The sequence below is a fragment of the Euleptes europaea genome, chromosome 5, assembly GCF_029931775.1.
Source record: "Euleptes europaea isolate rEulEur1 chromosome 5, rEulEur1.hap1, whole genome shotgun sequence".
Lineage (NCBI taxonomy): Eukaryota > Metazoa > Chordata > Lepidosauria > Squamata > Sphaerodactylidae > Euleptes > Euleptes europaea.
The window spans coordinates 1,758,878-1,768,758 of record NC_079316.1 but is presented as its reverse complement, the minus strand read 5'-3'; the positions used below and the strand labels follow the sequence as shown (position 1 = coordinate 1,768,758).

The 9,881-nt window shown below is 50.2% G+C and overlaps 1 protein-coding gene across 1 annotated transcript in view; it reads left to right on the top strand.

Moving 5' to 3' along the window:
• Window positions 1–324: 324 nt before the first annotated feature.
• LOC130477809 (putative SCAN domain-containing protein SCAND2P) overlaps window positions 325–9,881 on the top strand; it is a 50,499-nt gene continuing 40,942 nt past the window's right edge. Inside the window, exons 1-2 of the mRNA XM_056849883.1 lie at window positions 325–415; window positions 5,022–5,299. Of these exons, the coding sequence (XP_056705861.1) occupies window positions 325–415; window positions 5,022–5,299 (369 nt within the window). The remainder of the gene's footprint in view (window positions 416–5,021; window positions 5,300–9,881) is intronic.

Below are 9,881 nucleotides of genomic sequence, written 5' to 3'. Positions count from 1 at the left end.
TCCCATTTGTGATGTCTCCATGCAAAGCTCCCATCCGTCCATGCCTTGCTTTCACATCCTGCCTTTCTTCAGGGTGGTTTAGATGGAGGGGGGGGGTCATCTTTTTTTCTGGGAGGCGGTTTAGGCTGTCCCAAGGTCAGCAAGCGAACCTTCTTGATACAAGTCTGGCACACTAGCCACTGTGCCACGCTGCCTCTTCCAGCATGCAAAGGTAGGCCAGGCTGGTCACAGTAGATGACAGATAGCAAAGGGAAGGGAATTGTGTTTTCGTGGAGAATTCTGTGCCCGGGAGGAGCTTGCCCTATCGCTCCGCTGGCAGCTGAGATGGAGTTGGCCGACCCAAAGCCCTGGGCCTGTGTGAGCAATCGGGAGAGCGAGACCTGTGCCAAAGGGAAGCCGGGGAACGAAGCAGCAGGTGAGGCCTGTGACCCAAGAAGCCGGAGGGTGGGAGGGTGACCAGGTGTGACCGGGGACAGAATCCAGGAAGCGACCTGCTCCCCCCCAAACTGCAGTCTCTGCCCCCTTGCTCTGAGCCCTGCTAGGTGCGCTCCGCCTGCCCCACCCCTTGAGCATCGCTGCCCCTTCTTGTCTGCTGAGGGCATTGGGGCCACCCCAGTCCCATTCTCAGGGGGCTAGGGTTGCCAGCCTCCAGGTGGTAGCTGGAGATCTCCCGCTATTACGACAGATCTCCAGGTGAAGGAGATCAGTTCCCCTGGAGAAAATGGCTGCTTTGGAAGGGGGAATCTAAGCCATATAAAGCATTGAGGCCCCTCCCCAAACCCCCCCTCCTCAGGCTCCACCCCCCCCAAATCTCCAGTTATTTCCCAATCCGGAGCTGACAATCCTACACAGGACTCCTGACATTCCCCCCCCCAATTGCTGTTCCCTGTTCATAAAAATATATTAAAAAAAGATTTAAAAAAAGGAGGGGGGGAGTCTCTCCCAGCAGAGCCCTCCAAATGCAGAGCAGGCCCGATGTATTCCCCAGCTGCTTGTAGCGGGCGCCCCCAACGCTGCCTCCATCTCTAGGGGCTCATTGCTGATGTCCAGAAAAGACAGCATGGCTGCCTTCACCTGCTCATCTTCCTCCTCCAGGAATGTCTGTTTTCATACCTGTGATAAAGGAAAGATTAAGAAAAGGTGGGACTTTCCTAAGAACTGAGATTTAATATTGTTACAGATATTATTTAGAATATTTGTTGCACATGTAGTTGCATTGTGCGTTTTTGCATGGCAACATAATACAGTTCTTGCTTCAGCTTTATATAGCGTGTGGCCCTTCTGTGTCAGATTTGGGTTGGACTTCTCATTGTACACGGAGGTGTCACACATTTTATCAGCACCTGGAGGTTGGCAACCCTATATTAAATTTAAACAGATTTTTAAAAGGGGGGGTGTATTCCCCAGCTGTTTGTAGCGGGCGCCCCCAACGCTGCCTCCATCTCTATGGGCATATTGCTGGTTTAGAATATTTGTTGCACCTATAGTTGCATGGTGTGTTTTTGCATGAGTATAGAATGTAGTTCTTGTTTCAGCTTTATATAGTGTGTAGCCCTTCTATAAGCTCTAGGGCACTGGTTCCCAACCAGGGGTCCGTGGACCCCCAGGGGTCCGCGAGAACTAAATTAAGGTCCGCGAAACAAAGTTATAAACCCATAATAAATTAACGTTTTCAATTAAAAGTTCTCTTTTATAAAAAGATATATTCAAATATTATTCTAAGTTTAATGTTTAACTAACAGTTATGATTAAAGTTTATTTTCAAATTCTCTGAATTTTTATTTTGACCCTTGGGGTCCCTGCACCGAACAAAAAAGTCCTAGTGGTCCCTGGTCAAAAAAAGGTTGGGAACCACTGCTCTAGGGGCTTATTGCGGATGTCCAGCCTGCACGGGGCGGGGGGGGGGTCCTGAGCCAGACCCTCCACCCGAGAGCAGCAGGGTCTGCGCACGCGCAACGCCTCCACGGGCCGCCAGGGGGCCGCGCTGAGCAGACTCCAGGGGCCGTTGCTAAGCAACCGCGGCCTCCAGGCCGGGCCTTCCCGGGCGGCCAGACCAGGCCTCTGCGTGGCCCAGCGGCGAGGGAGGCGCGGGGGGGGGTTGTGGCTCAGGGGGGCCAGGCCTGGATCCTGCCGTGGCCACCTCCCGGTCGGGGGACCCCTGAGTGTGTGTGTGTGTGGGGTGCCTCCTGCGACTCTGCCTCTCCCGTCTTCTCTCAGGGAGGGCAGCCTCGACGGCCTCGGACTACAATTCCCAGCAGGGCGCGCGGAGGATGCTGGGAATTGTAGTCCGAGGCCCTCGAGGCGCCCGCAGGGTTAGGGCAGGGCGCGCGGAGGATGCTGGGAATTGTAGTCCGAGGCCGTCGAGGCGCCCGCAGGGTTAGGGCAGGGCGCGCGGAGGATGCTGGGAATTGTAGTCCGAGGTCGGCGAGGCGCCCGCAGGGTTAGGGTTAGGATAGGGCGCGCGGAGGATGCTGGGAATTGTAGTCCGAGGCCCTCGAGGCGCCCGCATGTTTAGGGCAGGGCGCGCGGAGGATGCTGGGGATTGTAGTCCGAGGCCTCTCTTCCCAGCTCCTCTCCCGGGACTGGGCTCCAGCAAGGGAGCGGGATTCGGCCTCAGGCCCAGCCGCGCAAACTGGGAACACTGGAGGCCCAATGAGGACGGTGAGTGATGCGGGGCCTCCAAAAATGGCGCTGCTTTTCGAGCCTCGTCAGAAAGGCGCAGGTTGCAGGGCCTGAATCCCCCAGCCCCCTCGCTCGGCCCCGAGGGACCCTTCCCCAGCCTCCGTTGGGACCGCAGAGAGGGAGCAGCATGGATGTTGGAAGGGACCTCCAGGGCCATCTAGTCCTACCCCCTGCGCGAGGCAGGAGATTCACAACCACCTCCCCCCCACACACCCCCAGTGACCCCCTACTCCATGCCCAGAAGATGGCCAAGATGCCCTCCCTCTCATGAATTGCCTAAGGTCACAGAATCAGCATTGCTGACAGATGGCCATCTAGCCTCTGCTTAAAAACCTCCAGGGAAGGAGAGCTCACCACCTCCCAAGGAAGCCTGTTCCACTGAGGAACCGCTCTAACTGTTAGAAAATTCTTCCTAATGACTCTAGATGGAAACTCTTTTGATTTGATTTCAGCCCGTTGGTTCTGGTCCGACCTTCTTGGGCAACAGAAAACAACTCGGCCCCCTCCTCTATATGGCAGCCCTTCAAGTACTTGAACATGGTTATCAGATCCCCTCTCAGTCTTCTCCTCTTCAGGCTAAACATACCCAGCTCCTTCTGCTTTTCTCCATAGGACTTGGTCTCCAGACCCCTCACCATCTTCATTGCCCTCCTCTGGACACGTCCCAACTTGTCTACATCTTTCTTAAATTGCGATGCCCAAAACTGAACACAGTACTCTAGTTGAGGTCTAACCAGAGCAGAATAAAGCGATACCATCACTTCGCGTGATCTGGACACTATACTTCTGTTGATGCAGCCCAAGACTGCATTTGCCTTTTTAGTGACAGCATCACACTGCTGACTCATGTTCAGTGTTTGGTCTACTAAGACCCCAAGACCCTTTTCACACACACTACTGCTCAGACAAGTCTCCCCCATTCTATAATTATGCATTTGATTTTTCCTACCTAAATGCATAATTTTACATTTATCTGTGTTGAAGTGCATTTTATTAGTTTTAGCCCAGTTCCCCAGCCTGTCAAGATCATCTTGGCTCTGTCTTCTACCATATTTGCTACCCCTCCCAATTTAGTATCCTCTGCAAATTTAATAAGCATCCGCTCTACTCCTTCATCCAAATCATTTATAAAGATATTGAACAACACAGGGCCCAGCACAGATCCCTGAGGAACTCCACTAGTCACTTCTCTCCAAGTGGATGAGGAACCATTTACAAGCACTCTTTGGGTGCGATCTGTCAACCACCTGACAGTAATAGGATCTAAACCACATGTTACCAATTTGTCAACAAGACAAATCATTTATGTTTCTCTTCTTTGCCTCTCCTTCCTGTCTGTCAGTCCCTTGCTCTTATTGTCTGTAATCATTCTCATTTCCCCCTTCCCTCTTTCACATTATGTTTTTTTCCAGATACCACAACTTCAGGAAGTGCTCACAGAATTGTGGGTTTTGTGCTAGCACTGGCTTCCTTTGCAGCAGGGGAAAAAGCTTAGACCAAGCCCTGCTCTGTGCGTCTGTACATGGGGAGGGGGAATAAAGCTGTTTCCTCAGATACAGAAAATGATTCTGCTGTCCTGGACCCTACTTCAGCCAAACAAAAGCTGCCCTATTTTCTGGTCAGGGTGTCTGAGAAGCCAGTATATACTGGGAATCCTGAGATGCATTTGGAGATTTGCAGTTGTGTAGTGGTTAGAGTTCTGGTCTAAGATTGGGGAGACCAGAGTTCAAATCCTGTCTTAGCCTTTGGCCAGTCACACACTCAGCCTAAGTTGTGAGGAAAAGAGAGAAAGGAGGAACTATTTCCTTTAACACACGAATGAGATATTTACTCAGACTGTCTTAGTGAAGGAGTTATGACATCTTTCCTCTCCTTTGCGGAATCCTCTTTCGTTGACTGAGATTCAGACTATGATGAGTAAAAAAACATATTTTTGAAACCACATGCTTAATTGTTGATGGCATACGATCTTTGGAAATATAAATAATTTCATGTTGAAATCATTTATTATAGATTGCGAAGTATGGGCCTGGAACAAGTTCAACCCCGTCCCCCCCAGAACTTGAGAAGTCATGAGTTATGACTCTGGAGTGAAGGTTGTAAGGTGAGGTTTGTTGAAAGGGTTAAATAGAAGGAGTCACAGTTCCTAGGAAGGCCTCAAACAAAACAAAGAAAAGTCATCTGACTTGCCAGAGACACATCCTGTTTTGATTCCTTCTGTGGGAAAGGTTGCTTGGTGTTTTAATGAATGTATTGTATCGTTGCTAGCCGCCCTGAGCCTGGCCTTGGCCAGGAAAGGGTGGGATAGAAATAAAAAATTAAAAATGTCCTTTTTCCAGATATGCATCGCCACCAATTCAGGTGCTTCTCCTATGAGGATGCTCAGGGGCCCCGGGAGGTCTGCAGCCGGCTCCACCATCTTTGCCACCAGTGGCTGAAGCCAGAAAGGCACACCAAGAAGGAGCTGCTGAACCTGGTGGTCCTGGAGAAGCTCCTGGCTGTCCTGCCCCTGGAGATGGAGAGCTGGGTCAGGGAATGTGGGCCGGAGACCACTTCCAAGGCGGTGGCCCTGGCAGAAGGATTCCTCTTGAGCCAGGCAGAAGACGAGGACCAACAGGTGAGAGAGGGTACCGTATATACTCGCGTATAAGCCGAGTTTTTCAGCCCCAAAAAAGGGCTGAAAAAGCCGGCCTCGGCTTATACGCGGGTCAAAACGGTAGGGGGGGAGGGGGGAGGGGAGAGGGAGGGAGGAGGAGGGAGGGGGGAACTTACCGTCGCCACTACCTCCGCCATCGCAGCCGGGCCCGCGCGGCTTCCCCCGGCCAGGAGCGCCCTGGGGGGGCCTCCTGCAGCCTCGGTAAGGCCGTGCCTCTGCCACCGCCAGGTGCGCCCGGCTCCCCCCGGCCTGGACTGGCCTGGGAGGGCCTCCTGCGGCCGCGGGAAGGCCGCGCCTCCGCCGGGCCTGGAGCGAAGGTAAGCCTGCTGGGGGGGAGGGGTTATAAGCCAACCCTCGGCTTATACACGGGTGCCTAATTTTCCCCCATTTTGGGGGAGAAATTAGGCACCTCGGCTTATACGCGGGTCGGCTTATACACGGGTATATATGGTACATGATACGATCAAGGATACCCTCGAAATCTAGATGGATTGCCCCAACCTTTTTAGAAACACCCCCCCCCCCCAGCCTGTTTCCTGTTCCTTTTCTCATCATTTTACCCTTTCTGGAATCCCCACTTCTTTTTCAGGGACAGGAGCCAATTGCACAGGAGTCTTACCATGGAACAACCTTTCCAGGTAAGAATGAAAGGAGTGTCATTCCCACCGGATGGCCTTGAAGGTACGTGGGCTGCTTTTATGAATCCCGGTCCTGTGTGGGAAAGTTGCTCCACTCTGGCTTCTCAATTTTAAATGTTCCTTCTTTGTACGAGCATTTCTGGGTCTCAACAAGCATCTTGAGTTATGCTGATGAGCCAGTATATGGAGACATTATTTCCCCCTGTGCTTAAGGAACAAAAAATGAAAAGGACAAAATGTCTTTGAAGTAGCTTTTTATTCTTCACAGATGGTGCCCTGGAACCAGCGATATATTCACCATCTCTTTGGGACCAAACAGCTCATGTGAAGCCAAGTCAGGTAAGCGTGCGACTGTGGGTCTAGCCCTTGGGTGCCTCCCACTACTCCTCTCTAGGCCTGAGAGATGGTTCCTCTTCCCTTTGGCTGCTGCCATGCTCACTCAAGAAAATGAAGGCACCTGATAAAGCTGGGGTCCCCGACGTATTCCCATGGGTGCCACAGTGCCCACCAACACCTTTTCTAGTGCCCACCAAGTGTTTTTAGAAAGTGGGTGGGGTCAGGTAAGGCTTTTGCCCAGCACAGCTTCTGATTGGCTGTGCAGATTTGTTTAAATCTTGCTTTGGCAGCAGCTGACACCACAGCACAAAGATCTACACTGTGGTACTGAAGTGAAGCTGTGGCAATCATTTTGTGGCTAGCTTTGCCTCTTGTGGCAGCCATTTTGGGGCTGCAGCCATTTGTTGCTGCTCCCACTTTGCCGTGTCAGAATTCCAAATGTGCCCGCAGGATCAAAATGGTTGGGGACCCCTACGATGAATGTTTGAATGCTCAAGCATCTTACCAGAGTTCTGTTGGACTGCCCTTAGAAGGAAAAGATTACCGTGAGCTGAGAGGGGCTTCTTCTTTCTCTTGACAGGGTCCGGTGACCTTTGAGGAGGTGTCTGTTCATTTCACTGTGGAGGAGTGGGCTCTGCTAGATCCAGACCAAAGAAGGCTTCACAAGGAAGTCATGGAGGAGAATCGTCTGAATGTGGCCTTTCTGGGTAAGGCACCCCGTCCCTTCTTTCACAGGTGTTGAACGCAGAAATGGCTGTAATAGGGCTTTTCTCAGGTGTCATTTATGCTTTGAAGGATTTGCCGCTCTGCAGACGCACGGGGGAAGGAAAGCCGGCTCATTTCCAAGATCTTTAAACTACTTACTAAAATGGCTTCTCTAGGATGGCTTGTATGAGAGTGGGACAAGCAACAATGGGTGTGGGGGAAGAGAAAACCTGAAGTTGAGAGTATTCACGAAAATTGCCTCGATTAGCTTTGCTTTGGGATAGAGGCAAAATTTAAATTCATGATAAAAGAAGTTTCTGAAACCACAGGGCAAGTGCAGGGTGGCCACAGGACAGAAAATTCATGAATACCTCAAAAGAAGACCCAGGGCAGTTCTGTGGGGGTCACGCGGCTAATAAACAAGTATAAATGGCCATAGTGACTGTCATTAGGGGAGTGGATCAGGTCCACATGCAGGCAAGGGAGGGCCTCTGCATGCATAGTGGATTCCCCAAGAATTCATTTGTAAAGTGAAATGATCATTTGTAAACTAAAAATAACACTCCCCTCAAGGGCCATTGAGGTCTGAGCAGGTGGATGGCCAAGGAAAGCCAAGGGGAAGAGAGCCAGAACGCAGGCTTTTTAAGTGGGCCCTCGTCATGGGCTGTTCTGAGCTCCTTTCAGGATGGGTGAGGGAGGGGAAAAATCCTACATAGATACATGTTCAACTATATAGTTGAACAGCTTTTAAAACAAGTTTGGGATTGTTAGTAAGAGTTCAGTGTTTTGGGGATCCATCACCACGTTATCCTGTCCTGGGAGGAGTATGGAGTGTCTTCAAAGAGAGAGGAGCCCTTCAACAGCTTTAGGAGCCCTTAGATGGCATCAGACTGCCTTTGGAGGGGGCTAAAAATACTGTATGTTGGTGGCTCTGTTTGGGTTAGGGATTCCTGTCCTGGTCCTGCATTTCCCTGCTCCCTTCTTCTCTACTTTGGGCTGCTAGCAGGATCAGCAGACGGATACTTCAGGCTCCAAGCAGTAGCGCCCTCCCTTCCCATTACATACATATTTCAGAAGCTTAAAAAATGGGCATTCCTTCTTTTTGTCATTGTGACATGCTGGGGTTCAGATAGACTGGTTTAAAATCTGAATGTTTCTTAGAGTTGGAAGGGTTGGAGAGAAGTGACTAGAGTTGGAAGGGTTGGAGAGAAGTGACTCTCCACTCAGAGAGAAGTGACTAGTGGAGTTCCTCAGGGATCTGTGCTGGGCCCTGTGTTGTTCAACATCTTTATAAATGATTTGGATGAAGGAATAGAGGGGATGCTTATTAAATTTGCAGATGATACTAAATTGGGAGGGGTAGCAAATATGGTAGAAGACAGAGCCAAGATGCAGGATGATCTTGACAGGCTGGAGAAATGGGCTAGAACTAATAAAATGCAATTCAACAAAGACAAATGTAAAGTTCTGCATTTGTGTAGGAAAAATCAAATGCATAATTATAGGATGGGGGAGACTTGTTTGAGGAGTAGTGTGTGTGAAAAGGATCTTGGGGTCTTAGTAGACCAAACTCTGAACATGAGTCAGCTGTGTGATGTGGTAACTAAAAAAGCAAATGCAGTCTTGGGCTGCATCAACAGAAGTAATAGTGTCCAGATCACGCGAAGTGATCGTATCGCTTTAATCCGCTCTAGTTAGACCTCACCTGGAGTACTGTGTTCAGTTTTGGGCACCACAATTTAAGAAAGAGGTAGACAAGCTGGAACGTGTCCAGAGGAGGGCAACAAAGATGGGGAGGGGTCTGGAGACCAAGTCCTTTGAGGAAAGGTTGAAGGAGCTGGGTATGTTTAGCCTGAAGAGGAGAAGATTGAGAGGGGATATGATAACCTTGTTCAAGTACTTAAATGGCTGTCATATAGAGGATGGTGCCGAGTTGTTTTCTGTTGCCCAAGAAGGCCGGACCAGAACCAATGGGTTGAAATTAAATCAAAAGAGTTTCCGTCTAGACATTAGGAAGAATTTTCTAACAGTTAGAGCGGTCCCTCAGTGGAACAGTCTTCCTCGGGAGGGGGTAAGCTGTCCTTCCCTGGAGGTTTTTAAGAAGAGGTTAGATGACCATCTGTCAGCAATGCTGATTCTGTGACCGTAGGCAGATGATGAGAGGGAGGGCATCTTGGCCATCTTCTGGTCACTAGGGGTGTGGGGGGTGGGAGGTAGTTGTGAATTTCCTGCATTGTGCAGGGGGTTGGACTTGATGGCCCTGGTGATCCCTTCCAACTCTATGATTCTATGGTTTTCCCCCAAAGAAGGATTTCTGCTTCTCAAACCTGATTCCGTATCCATAGTGGAAGAAGCAAGAGATCCAAGGTTTATAAGTCTTCGGCTTTACTCAACATTGATTTATTTATATGCTGCCTCTCCAGATACCTGTTTGAGGTAGCTCACAAAAATCAATAAATTCATAAAAACTTTACGTAGACCATCAACATTAAAGGTAAAGTAGCCAGGGGCATTACACCATGAAGTAGCCATTGAGTAGCCTCAAAAATATCCAGAGAACAGGCCTCAAGAGAGGAGCAGACCATAAAACTGCTAAAATGATAAGACCTACTCTAAGTTGAAGCCGCCCTGACCTGGATGGCCCAGGCTAGCCTGATCTTGTCAGATCTCAGAAACTAAGCAGGGTCAGCCCTGGTTAGTATTTGGATGGGAGACCACCAAGGAATACCAGGGTTGCTGTGCAGAGGAAGGCACTAGCAAAAAGGGGTCGCCATAAGTCGGCTGCGACTTGAAGGCACTTTACACACACACAAGTTGAAGCCTGGTTTCAAAGCACTGTTTTGGCCAGGTGCTGGAAAGAAAGT